This window comes from Labeo rohita, unplaced genomic scaffold (assembly GCF_022985175.1).
Source record: "Labeo rohita strain BAU-BD-2019 unplaced genomic scaffold, IGBB_LRoh.1.0 scaffold_46, whole genome shotgun sequence".
Classification (NCBI taxonomy): Eukaryota; Metazoa; Chordata; class Actinopteri; order Cypriniformes; family Cyprinidae; genus Labeo; species Labeo rohita.
This window is the reverse complement of record NW_026129379.1, coordinates 2,079,728-2,099,413: the sequence shown is the minus strand read 5'-3', so window position 1 is coordinate 2,099,413 and position 19,686 is coordinate 2,079,728. Positions and strand designations below refer to the sequence as shown.

Here is a 19,686-nt window from a genome sequence, read left to right as displayed (position 1 = left end):
AAAAAAATTTGGGAGATCTTTGGAAAGGCAGAAATTGATCTCTTCGCCTCAGAAAACAACTTAATGTATTTCTCAATGCAGCGAGGTGCCCTGGCCCACAGTTGGCCCCCCTTACGAAACAAAAATATATTGCAATATACTAGAATTTATATTGCAATACATTAGAAAATATATTTCAATATATCAGAAACTTCCTCATATATTTGAAAATATATAGCAATATATGGATGGACAACCTATTGCTATATATTGATTCATATATTAAAATACATTGATATACAAACAAAACTGTATTACATTATTGCATGTATGTTTATTGAAACAAAGTATTTTTTTTTATGAGTTAAGCAAGCTCATGCATAGGTTTACAGAGAGGTTGATTAACAATACTCCAAATCAGATTTTTGCATGACATTCATTATATTTTACATTATATAGCCATATGGATGGACCATATATGGCTGTATTGATTCATATATTGTAAAATGTAGAGAGTATTATCCCCTTTAGGATCGCAGCGGTAATGCCTGATCAAAAATGTTTTACATTTTTATAAAAAGCAACATACATATAATACATCTAATAAAATGATGTAATTATACTACACAAACTAATTCAATAACGTATAAATTTGTAATTATCCACAATACTTTCTTTATGAAAAAAACATATTTAAATACTATATAGCACTATAATGTATGATAAATAATGCACGAGTAAATCAGTTTTTAAGTGGTTTTAATTGTCAATGTATATTCAGAAAACGAGAATAATTCACTATTAGTGTAAAACGCTGTTCTATTATGTTTTAAAGACATAATTCTACTATGCAATTTAAAAGACATTATTGGTCATTATAACGCATTTCTAACTATATAAAATACAACGTAATTTTGCAAGAATTGTAATCAGGCACTAAAAAATAATACCCATTAGAAGTCAACTGAACCAATAAAATGACTCTGGGTCCTAATGGAGACCCGATTATGGGTGGGGAATGGATTTCTCATGACACACTGTTAAAAATAAATGTAATTTTACATGTAAATTTCTGTATTTTTTTTTACAGTATTTTACCCTTTTTTCATTATACGATGAAATACCTGTTGTTTTACAGATATTTTCTGTATTTTAAATTTCCACCATTAAATTTACAGATAATTGTTGTATTTTGATATTACATACATTTTCTGTTTTTTAAAAGCACAATCCGCACATGAACGCAGATTCAAATTTGCCGCTAGTTTAGCTCCGCCCACGACGGTTGGCTGAGTTGTTTCTGTATTGGACAACAAGGATGGAACGGCTCGCGGGAATGATTTGAATTTATTTCATCTCATCCATTCGGAAATGTGTGAGAAAATAACGCGCTCTTTCTTCAGTGAACCTGTTTCACCAACTACAACAAACTCGGACAATACTACAGCAGACATCATCACAACCGCTGAGGTGAGTCTTTCATACAACAGTAAACGATATTTTTATAGTGTAGCTGTGCATTTGTGTTATTTAGTTTTGAAGGTAACATTAGCATTTCTAAACAAATTTTTCGTAGTTATTCGTATCAAAATCCATTCGAGTGTATATAACGTTAAAGTCTTTGATTATCCGGAGATTCCCGGCAGTTTTTCAAACTCTTAAAATGCAGGACATTTTGAAACGCTGACTGTGGCGAACGTTACCTAAGTGATATCAAAAACTATTTTAGAGCGAATTCAGTAGCTGTACACTTTATTGATTATGAATATGAACGCAGCATGATAACGTTAAATCGCGAGGTAGGCGCTTTCCCTCTTTCATATTCTCCTGTACGTTACGTATGTTTTTTTTAAAAGTACTCAGAATTTGGTCCTCCATTGTCACTAATGTGTCGAGCGCTTTGTAATGGTTTTCTATGGGAAAATCTAACTTCAATTAAAAAGCGTTGCATTCACATTTTGGCTGCATTTTCTCGCCTACATCTATATTATACACGTGTTAGTACATATTTTAGTCTTACAAGTAAAAATAATTGTTATAATCTTTGTGTTCTGATTAGGAATAAAAGGCACATCTTGAGGCCTGAGGCTGAGTAAACTGTCATTACATATGGGACAGTTGATTATGAAAACTGCATCCATCCTGGACAGTTACACTGCTACTGTAGGCAGTAATAGGATGCAGCTACGTAAAAGTAAGTAATATAAGTTTACTTTCTATAAATTGTGCTAAAGTCACATGGTGAACCAAAACATCACTGTTAACCTTTCCTGCTCATCTTCCAGATCATTGTCTCAGTGGAGTATAGACTATAATGTCTGAATGAAATACAAAGTATTAAATTATTATTATTATTTTTTGTTTCAGGTCGTGTGGAAAGACTGTGGAGATCTACAGCAGATAAGCATGGCAATTCAGGTGTGGAACTTTTTTTCAGTTTCTATGTGGTAAGGAGTGAATAAATTAAGCGTCAGTGTAATTAAAATCAGTGTATAACGGCTGTATGACAAGATATCTGTGAATTTTATTGTTTGACAATCATTGTCATTTTATGCAGAAGCAAAAGTTTATAGTTAAACCCTAGTGCTTTGTTTCATTATCTGGATCCGTATGGGTTACCTTTATGCTTTCTACACTGTAAAATCTAATTAGTTGGGCTTACTTCAAAAAAGCATGCAAACCGATTGCCTTAAAAAAACTAAGTAAAGTGAAATAAGAATAGTATGCTGTACTGACAAATGCTTAGTTAGTATAGTTTACTTACACGAGAGCTCTAGTAACTAAAAAAGAACTGTAGGGGGTACTTGATCATTTACTTTAGGCTCACACTTGACTTAGTATAGCTACTCACTGACTCCCAGAGTGCATTGCGGCATGAATAAATTATGCAATTGCTTTGTTTTACTGTTGTTGTTTTTATTTGCTAATTTTATTTACTGACTTGTGTCAGCAGTAACACAACAAAAAGAGAAAATAAAATAATATAATGGTTACTGTCACAATTAATAAAAATAAATAAAATTGAATTGTTACCATTGTTGTGATTCATGTGCTGAATGTTCAAGTTTGTGACTTGAGCACGTCACCACAAATACTAAAGGACTGTCTCAACCCAATAAAGTTTCTCAAGGTGTTTATGAAGAACAATGAAATTGTGAAAGATCATTAATAAACATAAAAAATATATTAGCTAAAGAATTGGAAAGATTTAGCTAATTGAAATATCAGAATTTGAAGGTTACCTTCTAAAAGCAACCTACTTACCACTTTTCTTCCCTTGAAATCAAAAACTATGACTTCATGTTGCATTGCTGCATCAATAGGAAGAAAATTATAATAAGAAAAGCAAAGTTCCAAGTGCCCAACCAAACGGAACATTAATCACTATAATGGTAAGTAAAAAAAATAAATAAATAAATAATAATAATAATAATAACAAAAAAAATAAATAAATAAAATAAGACACACCAACAACATTTTACGAAAATCAACATCAATTTATGAAGTCAGCTTATGTGATGTTCTCTCAAATATATAGTTGTATTGAAACAACATTCATGATGACTTTGGGAAATGAGTGAAGGTAACTAGTGAAAAATAACTGCATATTAACAATTGCCACCTCAAAAAAAAATATATTTTCTTCTTCTGTTGTTATTTTGCAAATTAGCAACATATTAGTGCACTGCTGCCTCTCACTGGTTTATTAATGTCATTGGTTTCTTTGTGGCTACTTGAATATTTTAAGTAAGCATCATTCAAAGTAGTAAGTAAACTGTTTTACTCGCTTGAAAGTAGCTGTAACTTAATAAAACCTAGTAAGTATAGCAACTAAGTAAAGATAACTAATTATATCTAAGTAAGGTAAACTATTGGATTTTACAGTGTACATTACATTTTTGAATAATCAGAATGTTGGTATACCCACTTAGATGCATTTTGTGCCTCAACAGATCTTGGACTCCAAAAGTGATTTGCAGAAGACATCTTGGAATGCATGGGGGTGAGTAAAACAAGATCATTTTCAACTTTGGGTAGGGCTGGGTATCGTTTTTTGATACTTTTTAGGCACTCACCAAATTGCCTCAAAACTATTGAGTATCAAATAATGTCTCGTTGTTTGAAGTATTAAATGTCAGAATGCTTTATGTGCCCAAATCAAGTGCTGGTCACTGGCTGTGGCAAGGCATCAAGGGCTTTAAAATTCAGGAACCAGTATTGAAATCAAAGTATCGTTATTGATATTGAACATTTTTGGGTTAACTAAGACCATTAAAACATGTCATTTGGGCCTAGAGTTTAAAATATTTGGGTCTGTCATTCAGAAACATGGCTTTTAATATTACTGCTATTGTAGTGACACACGTATCTCCCTTTCATTCCAGCTGGATTTTCTGACGGTTACTGCTCGCATCTCTGCCTCCTGAACAGAAATGCCTTGCTGAATGTTGAATGACCATCAACTCAACCTTGCCAAGACAGAACTGCTCATGTTTTCAGCCAGACCAACCTTGGTGTTACAGTGGACACATGAACTTCATTGACCACATTGCAGTGGCCCAATCCTGCAGATTTGCCCTTATGGGGCATGCAACAGAACTCCTGGTCCAAGCTCTTATTTTCTCTCCATTCACGTCACATCACAAAGAGGTACAAATTCACTTTCACAGACCTTTACTTTGACTGATTGTCGCTGTTGTAATAAACTGCCTAACTCTGCCCATTTTCAAGAACGTCAAGCGTCATGAACGCTTGACCAATTATAGGGGTAGTTCACCCAAAAATCGAAACGAGCCTATGATTTACTCACCCTCAATCCATTGTATGTATACATGACTTTCTTCTTTCAGACAAACACAATCGGAGTTCTATCAATAAAAATCCTGGCTCTTTTAGGCTTTAAATTGGCAGTGAATGTCTGCTATGAGTTTGAAGCTCAAAGTGCATCTATCCATCATAAACACACACAACATGGCTCCGGTGGATTAATAAAGGGCTTCTGAAGCAAAGCATATTTTACGCCTTATAAAATAAAATAACTAATGTTCAGGTCAAACAGCCATACAGAGTCAACTTAAACATAACTTGCATTTTGCTGGAAGCAAGTTTTTTTTTGTTTTTTTTGTTTTTCTTTGTTTTTTTTACTTTAAAAAGTGTAAAATACGGTTTGCTTCAGAAGGCCTTTATTAACCCCCTGGAACTATGTAGAGTACGTTTATGAAGGATGGATGCACTTTTGAGCTTCAAACTCATGGCAGCCATTTACTGTCAATATAAAGCCTGGAAGAGCCTGAGTGTTTATTGATATAACTCTGATTGTGTTTGTCTGAAAGAAGAAAGTCATATACACAGAAACTATCCCTTTAATACTAACACTTTCTGTTTATTAAAAAACTACTATGTAAACTTACTACTGTGTTAGAGTAACTGGGATATTGTATGTTGCTTTGGATAAAATGTCATTGTAAATGTATACAGGTATACAGCAGTTGTCTCTTGTATGTAGGTATTTTTGCATGTTCTAAATTATGTACTAAACGTGTTTCCTATAATTTTATTATTTATTTAACTTGACATACAATGCTTTTGTACAATGACTAATACTGTGACTGTAGAATATGTTGTTAATTTTACAGAAGTTGGCTGAAAATGTTGCTGTTGTTTTTATGCATTTCTGAGTACTGTGCTCTTTTCTTGATATTCTTCATTTTTTGGTTATTGTAGTTAATAATATCTGTATTTTAACAAAATGATTCCAGGTAGACATAAAATAACTTCTAAATACCTTTTAATTTTTCTGTAAAAAGAAGGATTAATCCATTAAAAAATATATGTTTACTCCGTTATAATAAATTATTTCTTAGTTATTGTACATGGAAAAACGGTAGTTTAAAAGTAAATTACTGTAGATGGACAGATCGGTTCTATAAAATAACTAATTAAAACCTTAAATTTATGGCAATTAACCTGAAAGTTGGTTGTTTTCTATGTAATTTAACATATATATAATATCTCTGGAATCCCTGCTGCCAGTCTTTTTACCATTTTTTTACAGTGCCGGCAGCACGAGACACAAGCCACAGCGGTGAGAGGAGAGAAAAAAAAAAAGATTTTATAGCCTGGAACTAATTATGATATGGCATATATGGCACATCCCTACCAGCAAACCAGCTTGCTGTTTGCTGAGCACATTATGTACATTATGTGTACATAAGCTTCAGATGGAACCATGGTGACGTGCCTTTCATTCTGTTTGTTCTCAGGTCACTGTCCCTTCAGCTGCTGCTTTTAAAATAAACCTCATTCAGTTAATGTGAACTATATTGATGTCTTATTCAATCTATTATATTTTAAAATATATGACAGATATTGTAGTATACAATATATAATATAATAATTATTAGGGATGAGCGAGTACAGCATTATCTGTATCTGTATCTGTTAACCATATGAATTATCTGTATCTGTACTCGGAGTGGGCGGGGCCTAACCCGGAAGTGGGTGGGATTTAACCTGGAAGTGGGTCATGTTGTATTGAAATGGGCGGGGCTTTAACCGGTATGTTATTTTAAGCATGCAATTGATATGGGTTGATCAGAAATTGTTATATTTATTGCTGATTAGAAAACTATTTACATGACAGCATCAGCATTGAGCTTCAGATCAGTGGTTTTGATCATGATAACAAACAAACTATATACAGAATAAGTTTTGCAACAATGAATACAACACATGCGGTTGCAATTATGAAGTAAAATGTAATGAACAAGAGTTTTCATTTCAACATAACTTTCTTTTTTTAACCTTGAGCAGTGTGTTTTTTTTATTTATTTATTTATTTATGAAATACAGAAAGAAAGTGTCAGACACTCAGTGCGTGAAGTAAAAAAACTGGTCAGAGCCAGCTGACGGTTTAAAAAAGAAAAATAAATTCTCCGACAGGCAGAGACGCGAGTCGCTTTTACCAAGCACCACGTCTGAACAAACCCCACGTTTACCAAAACTCTACTGGTTAAAAAGTAAGTACTACAACCAAACCAAAGTAAAAAACAAAAGTGACGCTGAAGAAACCCTAAACGTTAACGGAAAAAACCCGCAAACCTGAGTGACTGAGGGAGAGAACAGAGAGAGAGCGCGCTGTTCTCTTCTCTTCTCAGTGTTCTGTGTGTGTGTGAGCAGAGCGGGACACAGCAACACAATAAATCTGTATGTGTTAGTGATGCGCGGATGGCGGTTATATCCGCGGGCGCTGCGGATAATCCGCGGGTCGGGTAATAAAAAATTGCATTCTGATTATTTGCGGGTGGTTCGCGGGTGGATGAGATAAATCAACAATGACGTAAATATTAACTGTATTTTCTAACATATGTTTTAAATACTCGAGTAGGTTAATATGCAGTGGTGTGTATAACCCGCGTATACCCATTTCTTTATTAGTCGGCTTTGCGTATACCCACTTCTAAATCCCCTCTGATGCGCATCATTCAGTAGTGTCCTGCATTAGCCAAAATCATGACAGGCCACCATTTGTAACTAAATCGTATGTGAATAAATGCAAATACTCGCTCAAAACACCCAGCAAAGACGGTAAGGACCCTAGCGCCGGCTTCCTTTGAAATATGTTTTATCATTGCGCCTGATGCGCCCGCGCCCGCTCCGTCCGCGCCCGTACCACATTTGCTGCCTGTTCATAGGCGAGAGCATGTCAAGAGAGGCACGCCGAGTATTAAAATAAAAATTATTATTGATTAGTAATTTGAATCAGTACATTATACCGAAAACAATACGTCACGTCCAGATATCAGTTAACGTTATTCTTTTTAGCGTGGATTTGGCTTAAAAGCACGAGTGATTAAGCTTATAAGTGTTCATCACATTCATCATATCATCATACAAAACTAAGAATTAGAATAATTGTAAATGACGAATGGGTGCGGGTCGGGTGCGGTTATCTAAATCAGAGAAAAATACAGGTGCGGGTGGGTGGCGGGCGGATCATTTATTTGGAGCTGCGGATTCGGGTGACTTTTAAGCTCATCCGCGCATCTCTAGTATGTGTGTAGGGGAGGGGCGCTGTGACTAGCCTATCACAGAACGCAGACACAGTAAACTACCCAATGAGAATTTTTATTCAATCCGAGCACAGATATTGACTCGTATTACTCGTATGATAGTCGTACTAGGCAAAAGTGCTTTATCCGTGCCGGATACTCGTTTCAGCCGATGTAGACCAGGTGGGTACGGCTAATTTTGTGACTAAGATAGATCTTCTTAAGGGATATTGGCAAGTGCCGTTAACTCCTAAAGCTAGAGAAGTAACCTCTTTCATCACATCATCTGGATTATACTCGTACTCCGTTATGAGTTTCGGTTTACGAAATGCTCCTGCCACCTTCCAGAGATTGATGAACCGAGTGGTATTTGGGCTGGAAGGGTGTGCAGTATATTTGGATGACGTTATTGTTTTTAGTGAAACCTGGGAGCAACATTTAGTTCGTCTGCGAGCTCTATTAACTCGCTTGGCAGAGGCATGTCTTACCGTTAACTTGGCTAAATGCGAGTTTGCTAAGGCTACCGTAAGCTATTTGGGAAAAATGGTTGGCCAAGGTAAAGTGCGTCCAGTTCAGGCCAAAGTACTAGCCATTCAGCAGTTTCCTTCTCCATCCACCAAGAAAGAACTTATGCGCTTTCTGGGGATGGTTGGTTATTATCGGGGTTTCTGCTCTAATTTCTCGACTGTAGTTTCCCCGTTGACTGATTTGCTTAAGAGCTCAGTGAAATTTGACTGGAGTGAAAATTGTCAGAGAGCTTTTGAAAATGTTAAACTGTTGTTGATGACTGCTCCTGTTCTAGCTGCACCGAGATTGGATATGCCATTTAAATTACAAGTGGATGCCAGCCAGGTCGGTGCTGGAGCTGTTCTGTTGCAGACAGGGGAGGGTGGATTGGACTACCCAGTAAGTTTCTTTTCTCGTAAGTTCAATACTTATCAGAAAAATTATTCGGTAATTGAGAAAGAGGCTCTATCTTTGATTTGGGCACTTCAGTTTTTTGATGTGTATGTTGGGGGAGGAATGCCCGTAGAGGTGTATTCTGATCACAATCCTCTAACTTTTTTGCATTCTTTACAGTCACCAAGTCAGCGCTTAATGCGTTGGATTCTCTTTTTACAGCCTTATAATTTGATTGTTAAACATATTAAAGGATCAGACAACGTAGTGGCAGATGCGTTGTCTCGTGTTCCTGATCTGACCAATTAAGTACAACGGTTGTACAGTTGTTTTCTGTTTTCTGTTCTTTTTTGTCACCTTAATTTGCTTTCAGGATCCAGATTGCTGGTGGCGAGGTGGGCAGAATGGAGAGAATTGTGAAAATCATGTGGTACTGGGGTCAGAGGTTGTGTACTGACGTGTATAGATGTATGATTTCTAAGTTTGTGTGGTGGTGGTGTTTTTTTTTTGATCCGGTTTGGAACGGATCTCTTTTAAAGAGGGGTGTGTGACGGTTCCAGTGAATAACTGGTGATTTCGGAGTTGCAGGGGATTGGCTGACGGGAGCAGGCACACACCTGAATCCAATCATAGTGCTTTGTAAAGACTGGAACAGAAATGGCGAGGTGCGATCGTTGGCTGGTTTTGGGTCGTCGTTTCCTCTGGATTACTCGAGGCTACCGGAGAACGAACGAGATGTGAGGAATTTGGGAGATCACCGCCGCCTTTGGGCCCGTCTTCTTCGCAAGGGATGTCGCTTCTGGTGGTTTTACAGACTGTGTCTGATTGGACTGTTGTCATAATTATTACACGTTTACCGGCCGATAGGCTGATTACTGTTTATACTCACTTTTTTTTATGTTGATATACTTGATACCGGAATAAATTCACGTAATAACTGGCTGTGGTGTGTGGTGACTCCCTTATTTTGTTGCGGTTTGGAAAAGAGATCGTAACAATATAATATTGTATCTTGTACGATATATTATTTCATATAATGTGGGATATATTTCAATATACATAACAATATATTAAATAGTATAATAATATGTATTTATTCAATATATGAAAACGGCAATAATTGCAGTATTGTCCCATATATTGCAATATATAACTTACATATATAATATATTATTATATAATATATCATATGATATATTACTATGTAAATTTCACAATATATGGAGACACATGAAATATATTGTCACGTAATATATTGAGAAATATATTTTTGTTGCGTAAGGGCCAGCACTTGTCTCTATGCTTTTCCCCCTGTATCCCTGATTCCTCATGGAGACCAGATGCTCAGTACTCCTAGTGGCCCAGCTCTGGAAGAACCAAACTTGTTTTCCAGAGTTAGTGCAGCTCTCAGCAGCATTTCCATGGCCTATTCCATTGAGGAGGGACCTCCTCTCTCAAGCCAAAGGCATGATTTGGCGTTCCCGAACGGAGTTATCAAGCCTATATGGGAGCTTGTACAGCTCTCAGAAAGAGTGAGCAATACCATTTCAGAGACCAGGGTGCCGTCTACGAGGCGCCTTTATGGTCAAAAATGAATGGCCTTTTCTAACTGGCGCTCGGTGCAGAGTATGGACCTGCTTATATGTGACGTGTCCAGCTGGCTAGACTTTTTGCAGGAATTGTACGTATAAGTATAAGTATAAGTATATGTGGCAGCTATCACAGCAAATCATTCTCTCGAGGCTGGCCGATCATTGGGTGCATTCATTTAGCTTAGCGTTAAATTTCTGATTCAGTCCCCCTCGCCTGCAGACGGCACCTTTGTGGGACTTGTCATTAGTCCTGAGGGCCCTAAGGGGCCCTCCCTTTGAGCTACTCATTTTGGCTGACTTGCGACCTCTTACGCTTAAAACCGCCCTCCTCTTAGCTCTAGCCTAAGTTAAGTGAGTAGATGACTTACAGGCCCTGTCGGTCAGTGCTTCATGTCTGGAGTTCGGTCCAAACGACAGCAAGGTCGTTCTGAAACCAAGGCATGGCTACGTCCCCAAGGTGCTCTCGACTCGAGCCCAAGTGGTTACCCTTTCAGCGCTCCCTGTTGCAGAAGGTGAGCAAGGGCCTAATTTTCTTTTCCCCTGTTAGGGCATTGAGGATATATCTGGAGTGCCCTAGCCTGTTCCGACAGACAGAGCAGCTCTTTGTTTGCTTTGGCGGCCATCAGAAAGGACTACCAGTCATAAAGCAACATTTTTCCTACTGGATAGTTGATGCTATAGCTCTGGCTTACACTTCAGCTGGATTGCAATGCACTTTAGCAGAAGCGCATTAAAACTGCAGCACATTTTTGGTTAAACTGTCTTTGCAGTAAAGTGTTTTTTCCCTTTCTCTTCTGCTTTCAATTGGTTACTTGCATCTATGTTTGCATAAAAAAATATGTTTTGTGTAATTTTTATATCAATATTTTCTTGGCCACAGAAAATAACTTTCTTAAAGTACTGTTGCATTAGAGCATGTAGCTCGGATCGGAATCGTAAAGGGACATTAACTTGCAAGGCAGAATCAGAATCAAAACTCATGTAATTTGTGCACAAGAGTTTTATAAACGAAGGACTAACACATAACTAATCTAAACAAACAATCATACAATCACTCATACATGGGGGAAGGGTCAGTGAGAAGCAGTTAGAGAGAGACAAGGAAATGAAGCTATGAAAAGAGTCAGTTAGCCACCTGTGTGAAACCATCAGTGCTGTCTACAGCTTATACTAAACCTCTGTTTAGTTAAATATACGATACTTGCATTGCCTTGGTCGTTGAACAAGTGTCCAAATGCAGTCTCAGGTTAAAGTCTCGATGGTTTGGAGCAGTGGTGGTTTTGGAATCGCGATCACGTTCTTCCAGGTCTGAAGAGTGATGAACTCCAAAGATGTTCTGACTCGATGGTGACTGGGAGTTTCTTCCCATGTGAAAACTGAAGAAGAACCAAGAGCTGAGAGGGACTCAGCTGAAGTCCTGTGATCTTTGGAGAATGGAAAGACAAGGCCGCAAGACCTGGCACAAGCTTAGAGCCCTGACGAGTTCTAGCTCATCCTCCTCATCCTATTAGGTTCTAAAAGAACCACTGACTGGCTGAGGTGAGTCACTCATGTGAGACGAGTGAAGAAACTAAAAAAACGCTGAAGAGAGAAATGTCTGTTCGAGGACATTTCTTGAAGATGAATTCCAGGGTTGAGTGAAAAGGTCTGACTCTTTGTGGTCGAGAGCCACAGCTGTTGGGGCCTGTCGGGCCCACCGGGCACGCCCTGTGCCGGCTCAGGCTCCCTGTGAGTCCTTCCACACGGGCATCAATCGGAAGATTTTGCAGAAGAGGAGTAAAGAGAGAGAAGAGAGTGGGGGAAGAAGAGAGAGATGCATTTAAGGTCTCTGGGGGCTGCCGCTCCAGGAGGTCCAAGAACCAATGGTAACTTTGACTTTTGGAGGGACAGTTTACGACTCTTTGTCTGTAAGCATGCTATTTTGCATATGTAATTGATTGGGTGTTGATGCAAAAACTACTAAGGATTTTTAAAACACTAATATGTTTCAAAGGTATCAACATATAATATACACCATCATTTAGATGATCAAAATACAAATTCAAAGAGACCAAACATGGCATAGGTAAGTTATACTATAGAGATATATCATAACAAATGCATACAACAGAATACAATGAAAACACAAAATACAAGGCAATAATAGTAAAACTATACACAATGACCTGGGCTATGTGTGCCTATTTCTATAGGCATTGTGTCTTTCCTATGGGCAATTGTGCATTACTTTGGGGCAATAAAACCCATTATCAGATGGTCGCCCTGGCAACTGAGCCCTTTTGGGGTGTTAGTTGCTTTGGGGGGTTGTCTCCAGAGCTCCAGCATATAGCTGACTTGTTGGTTTTAAAGATTATTTGTTAAATGTAACAAATAACTGTATGTCTGATTGGTCCAGATGCTATACACCACAATTCTGAATCTGATTTTAACAGCTGAACACAATGGAGAAACTTGATCAGGCCAAACATATGTCGAACAATACATGTCAGAAAACTCATAATAATGAAATATTATAGTAATATTCAGAAACCCATTTTTTTTTTTTTTTTTTAATTTAGCTACAGAATTATGTTAGGGTCAGGTTTAATAATAATAATAATAAGCTGGCAGCCCTTAAACAGAATCACAGTTTGATCAAGAGTTCAATCAGCGTCTCATGGTGACTGAATACACCACCTCATCCTCCTCTTGAACTCTCTGAAAATAAACAAACACATATACATCACACATCTGTTTATCAAAAGCATTACTGGCCATGATGTGAATGATCTTACTGTTTTCTGTGCTTTTCTTTTGTAGGATGTTGGATCTGCATACGTGATCTCTGAATGAGAATGAACTGTTTTGACAATAATCACATCTTAAAACAACAAAATCAATTTAATGTTTTAGAATTATTTCTCTAGAATAGCTTTTCCACATTTTTGTGATGTTAATAAAATTGTTTTAGTAGTATCAGCAGTAGGCAGCACTTGCCTTGTTTGTCTATTTTTCTGTGTTTCCTAAAAATGCAAAAGATCCCAAATGCTACAATCAACAGAGATCCAACAGCAGAGATCAGCACTATCAGAGAGACTGAGCTATCTGGAAGATGTGAACAAGACAGTCATTAGCGTGAATGAATGTGTACTGTACATAAACACAAAACATTATCACAGACATTATACCTGCACATGTGTGACAGAGTTGAGTGATGTTGAGATGCTGTGTCTGGTTTCTGATGGGATTGTTGATCACACAGCTGTAGGTGTTTTTATCCTGATATTCCACCTCCAGAGGTAGAGAGAGACTGAAGCTGAGATCAGACACACTGATGCTGGACAATAAACTGTTTCCTTTGTACCAGGAGACATTCACATCACTCACATTCACCAATGAACACAAAAGTGAACAATTCTGCTGTGATGATGATGATGATGATGATGAAGAACACTGTGAAGGGTCTCTGCTGATGACAGGAACGGGCAGATGAGCTAAGAAGAGATATTAGAGAACAAATATCTATTTGAGTTATGACATTCGAAATGGCAAGGCTGATTGGACCTTTTCATGCAATCTGCTAGCAATCACATCAATTACTACATGTCCCAAGCTGACTGGCTCTGGTGATTCTGCAGATAAATAACCATTGGATGCATATTGTATATTGTATATTTGTCTGAAATTTCAGAATTGTCAGTGCATGCAAAGTTTCATATGGTTTGGGACCGTAATTTCATATGGTTTGGGACTTTTGGACTGGCCCATCTGTGCACCACTTAAAAAGAAACAAAACAAAACAAACAAACAAAAAGAATAAAATTGTGCTGGAACAAGTTTGATTTAAACAGATTTCATGTTTAGTGTTTCATTTCATAAGAGATTTAATGATTTAATCAAGACAGTTTGTTTATTGATTATAATTCTTTAATGACAGTAATTCACCTATTCATTTTATTAATGGTTTAGAGCTCCATCTAGTGACAAGTTTAATGTTACTTTAAAAAGCGATTTCTGCTCTTCACATGAATCAAGAAGTAGTGAGTGCTCCACGTGGGCAGTGATAACATGGCTCTCTTCAATCGCCATATATTTCTGTAATCTTTAACCTTGCAACAGCATCACTTGTAAGTATTCATTTGATGTACTTTAATGTTCATTACACCTGTATATAAATGTGAACGGTTATGGTTAAGTGAATCATTAATCATTTTCACTGAGATATTTTTATTTGATGTCATTTTGCTCTACTGTATATTTACGTAAGAAAAGGCTATGTGTATTTCCAAGCAGTACAGAATATTATACTAATGTGAATATTATGAATATTATGAAATATTATATGAGTTTCTGGACATTATTACTTAATGTCTACATTTGTTTATTTGTAGTTTCATTCCATACCCAAGACCATTAAACCTGTGGGCAAACGAACTTCTTTTCTTCAGAGTTGTGTGAGGGAAGGGAGTTTAGCTGACTGTCAAAACACTAAAGCTATATTGAGGACAATACAGTGAAAAAGTGGCTGCAAGAAAACTTTACAGCAGCAGTTATGAAGATTCAAGTAAAGTGAAACCAGTATAGTGTGCACTATGGAGTCCACACCCTCACTCAAAACCAGATCCTATTTGTCGTGTTCACGATCGGGCAGCTCTTCTAGCAGCACAGCAGCTGCTTTGGCCAGAGCAAACGCTGAAGCAGCCAAAGCATGTTTAAGGTTTGCAGATGAAGAGGAAAGAATAAAGGTGGAGAAAGCCAAATTGGAGGCAAAAATGGACAAAATGGTGAGCTGACGCAGAGGCTTTAGAAGCAGCTGTTGACACCAGCGTCCATAGTAAACATGAGCCTCAACTGGAAGCAACTACTGCTGATGTTATGCAGGGGACAAGTGAATATGTTGAACAGATGAATCTACATGCAGTCAAAGAATCAGCATCAAAAGCAGAGCCACACCCTTCAGGAGAGACCCTACAGCCTCACACAGAGTTACCAGTCATAAATTCTGTTCCAGCTGCACACCTCTTTGATCCCTGTCCAAATGTTTTTTTTATGTAAAAGAGAGAAACAGCAATGGTCAGAGAAAAAACTATGAAATGTGTTCTATGGAACATCTTTCTACAATCACAAATATGATCAGTTGGGCCAGCGTAACGGGACTCTTGTGAATCGTGATAGATCCAAATGCAAGCTTTATTTAACAGATCATAGTCAAGACAGGCAGGGTCAGACACCAGCAAACAGTGACATCCAGGGCAAGACAATAGCAAAATCCAGACAAACAGGCAGAAGGTCAAAATCCAAGAGAGCAGTCCAAAGTAACAAATAAACAAGGCAATGAAACAAGACGAATCTATGGCAATGAAACAAGGTAAACTATGACTATGAAATAAAACCAATACCGTGGAAATAACAAGATAAGGCAATGAAAACAGGGAGTCCGCACAGGCAAAACAATACTTTGCGAGGCCTGTTTGGTATGGGCCTCCTGAAATGGCCACCAAACAAGAAGTAACCATAGAAGCAGCAGAGGGAGCGGTAACAGTCAGTCCATGGGTGAGGGCTCCCTCTGCTGGTGTGGCATTACAGAACCCCCCCTCTAGGAGCGACTCCTGGCGCTCAAACAGGGGGTGGGACGGAGGGCCAGGTCCGTGCAGAGGAGGTGGGCCTGGATCGTGGAGCAGGGACAGACAGTGAAGCACTGGAGGACCTGGGCCATGGAACAGTAGCAGACAGTGAAGCACTGGAGGACCTGGGCCATGGAGCTGTGGCAGACAGTGGAACCCTGGAGGACCTGGACTGTGGAGCTGTGGCAGACAGTGGAACCTTGGAGGACCAGGACCGTGGAACAGTGGTAGACAGTGAAACCTTGGAGCAGAAGTCCACCATGTTTGATTCAGAGGAGCCATGGTGGAGCAGGGAGAGCAGGCAGCCATGGCAACAGGTAGCCATGGCGAGGCAGGCAGAGCAGGCAGCCATGGCAGAGCAGGCTGAGCAGGCAGAGCAGGGAGCCATGGTGGGGCAGGCAGAGCAAGGAGCCATGGCGTGACAGGCAGAGCAGGAAGAGCAGAGAGGAGCAAAGATACCCACAGTGGAACTAATGACATCCATAGCAGAGCATAGGGTTCATGATTGGCCTCCTTGGCCGTGATATGACAGGCAGAGAGTTCATGATAGGCCTTCTTGGCCGTAACATGATGGGCAGAGAGTTCATAGAAGGATGCCGCCCCCATAGGAAGTTCTGCAGCCGGAGCCGCCACCTCCAGGGGCATTGGTGCAGACTCGTGGTCAGATTTGGCAGTGAGTTTATAGCCGCCTCCTTTGGAGGATTTACAGCATGAGCTGACACCTCTGGAGGCATAGGCGCAAATTCTTGGACAGACGAGGCCTCTGGAGTAGACTTGTGGTCAGACGAGGCCTATGGATTACAGTATGTAGCCCACACGCTCAAAATGGCAACAGCCATTACAGGCAGCACAGTAGATAATGGTTCTAGCAGTCTTGAGGGTGTGGACACTGTGGACACGTGGCTTGGAAGTGTGGGCTCTGTGTGGCTTGGGAGCGTGGGCTCTGCGTGGCTTGGGAGCTGAGACGAGACCTGGCAAAGCTTTGGAAAGGCGGCTGATATGTGATGAGGCTCTGGGGGGTCAGCTGAGACGTGACGAGGCTCTAGGAGGTCAGACGGGACCTGACGAGGCTCTGGCGTGAAGGCCGTGGCTTGGCGAGAATCTATGCTAGCAGCCATGTTGTGAAGAAGCTCTGTTAGGAGGGCAGCTGTGTCTTGACTTGACTGAGGGAGATCAGCCATGACTTGATTTGACTTGGGGAGGTCTGCCGTGACTTGACTTGACTCAGGGAGGTCTGCCGTGACTTGACTTGACTCACGGAGGTCTGCTGTGACTTGACTTGGCTCAGGAAGATCAACTGTAACTTGGCTTGGCTCATGAAGATCAACTGTGGCTTGGCTTGGTTCGGGGAAGACAGCAGCAACTTGACTTGGTTCATGAAGATCTGCTGTAACTTTGCTTGACTCAGGAACAACGGCTGTAACTTGGCTTGACTCATGGAGAACAGCTGTGACTTGGCTTGACTCATGGAGAACAGCTGTGACTTGGCTTGACTCATGGAGAACAGCTGTGACTTGGCTTGACTTATGGGGAACAGCTGTGACTTGGCTTGACTCATGGAGAACAGCTGTGACTTGGCTTGACTCATGGTGGACAGCTGTGACTTGGCTTGACTCATGGAGAACAGCTGTGACTTGGCTTGACTCATGGTGGACAGCTGTGACTTGACTTGATTCAGAAGTAACAGCTGTAACTTGACGTGGCTCAGGAAACACAGCTGTCACTTGACTTGGCACTGAACATGCAGCCCTGACTTGACTTGACACCGGAGGATCAGTCATCAATTGATTAGCTTTGGGTGTAGCAGATATGGGATGAGGTTCAAATGAGATGATTTTGGACTGATAAGGCTCAGGCGTGGCAGCCATCTTGTGAACAGACTTGGGGATGGCGGCCATCTTGTGAACAGATGGCGGCCATCTTGTGGACTGGCTATGGAATGGTGGGCATGGCGTGAGCAGGCCCTGGAGCAGCAGGCATGGCGTGAGCAGGCTTTGGCTTAGCAAATGTGATGTGAGCAGGCTTTGGCTTGGTGGACATGACTTGAGCAGGCTTTGGCTTGGCAGGCGTGACTTGAGCAGGCTTTGGCTTGGCAGGCTTGGCATGAGAGGTCTCTGGCATGATGGTCACAATACCAGACATGAAGGTTGGGGTGTGAAAATGTCCTGATGTACTGGGTGTTGTAGGGTTGCAGGGCTCCTTATCTGCAATCCCCATAGTAAACGCAGAGCCACTCAGCAACAGGGCATAGTCTATGTACTCCTTCAAGGGTTGCAGAACATCTATTGTCTGGCATGAGGTCATATAAATGGTCCCTAAATCTGTTACAAAAAAATACCCTTCAGGGCAACATCATTAAATTCCACCAAATGGCATAACTCACAAAAATCTGCCACATATTCCTCTATAGCCCGATTACCTTGACGCAGGTAGAGGAGGCATGATGCTGGGTTCATGGTTGATCTGTCTTCCAAAAGCGGCTGGATCTGTGGTAGGCGAAGTATTCTGTAGGGGACTCTTGTGAAGCGTGATAGATCCAAATGCGAGCTTGATTTAACAGATCATAATCAAGACATGCAGGGTCAGACACCAAAATCCAGACAAACAGGCAGAAGGTCAAAATCCAAGAGAGCAGTCCAAAGTAACATGACTATGAAAGAATACGAAACTATGGCAATGAAACAAGGTAAACTATGGCTATGAAACAAAACCAAAACCGTGGAAATAACAAGACAAGGCAATGAAAACAGGGAAAATGCACTTGGTAGTTTCCGCACAGGCAAAACAATACTTCACGGAAGTAACCACACAGGAAGTAACCATAGAAGCAGCAGAGTGAGCGGTAACAGTCAATCTATGGGTGAGGGCTCCCTCTGCTGGCGTGGCATTACAGCCAGGAAGTGTTTAAGGTTATTGTGACGGCAACAAAGTTGCCCCATCTATTGATGACTTGTTGTTTCTTCACATTATGGAACAAGAAATAGGGAAAGATGAAAATATCAGCTGGGTAGCTCTGTTGCCTTTCAAAGCTCCAAGGTGCAGACTCCCCAACAACAGATGTCAAGCCATGAAAAGGTTGTCGATCTTAAAAGAACACTCTTCTTCAACTACAGAAGAGTCAAGTTTTAAATAGGAAAAATATTGAAACTCTTTAGTCATTTTATAGTGAGATGCTAGTGGTCTAATGGGATTCAATGATTTATGCTAAGCTATGCTAAAAGTGCTACCGCCAGACCCGGAGATCGGCTGAATGGATTCAAAAACAGTAAAACACATCTGTATAACTCTAGGGGAGTTGGAAAATGAACCTATTTTCAAAAAAAGTGCAGTGTTCCTTCAAGATGTAATTTAGAGAGAAACCCAGAGATGAAACAGCACTTTCTTACATTTATGGGCAAAGTCTTTAGTGACAATCATGTTGAAGAAGCTCCCCCTCTGTTGGAAGGAGAAGAGTGCTGGTATTTGCCCCTCTTCGGGGTATATCACCCTAAAAAACCCGGGAACATAAGGGTGGTTTTTGACTCTAGTGCTCGTCATGAGGAAGTCTCGCTGGATGATGTT

General features: G+C 39.8%; 1 protein-coding gene and 1 long non-coding RNA gene across 2 annotated transcripts in view; one reads left to right on the top strand and one right to left on the bottom strand.

The window, feature by feature from the left end:
* Positions 1–2,047: 2,047 nt before the first annotated feature.
* Positions 2,048–4,573, top strand: LOC127160812 (uncharacterized). Its single transcript, XR_007826854.1, has 4 exons — positions 2,048–2,173; positions 2,347–2,397; positions 3,933–3,982; positions 4,365–4,573. It is a non-coding gene; the product is annotated as an uncharacterized LOC127160812 (long non-coding RNA).
* An 8,595-nt stretch (positions 4,574–13,168) lies between these two features.
* Positions 13,169–19,686, bottom strand: part of LOC127160808 (SE-cephalotoxin) — a 24,188-nt gene continuing 17,670 nt past the window's right edge. Inside the window, exons 3-7 of the mRNA XM_051103467.1 lie at positions 18,545–18,672; positions 13,889–13,995; positions 13,499–13,606; positions 13,297–13,382; positions 13,169–13,219 (exon numbers count right to left, since the gene is read on the bottom strand). Of these exons, the coding sequence (XP_050959424.1) occupies positions 13,169–13,219; positions 13,297–13,382; positions 13,499–13,606; positions 13,889–13,995; positions 18,545–18,672 (480 nt within the window). The remainder of the gene's footprint in view (positions 13,220–13,296; positions 13,383–13,498; positions 13,607–13,888; positions 13,996–18,544; positions 18,673–19,686) is intronic.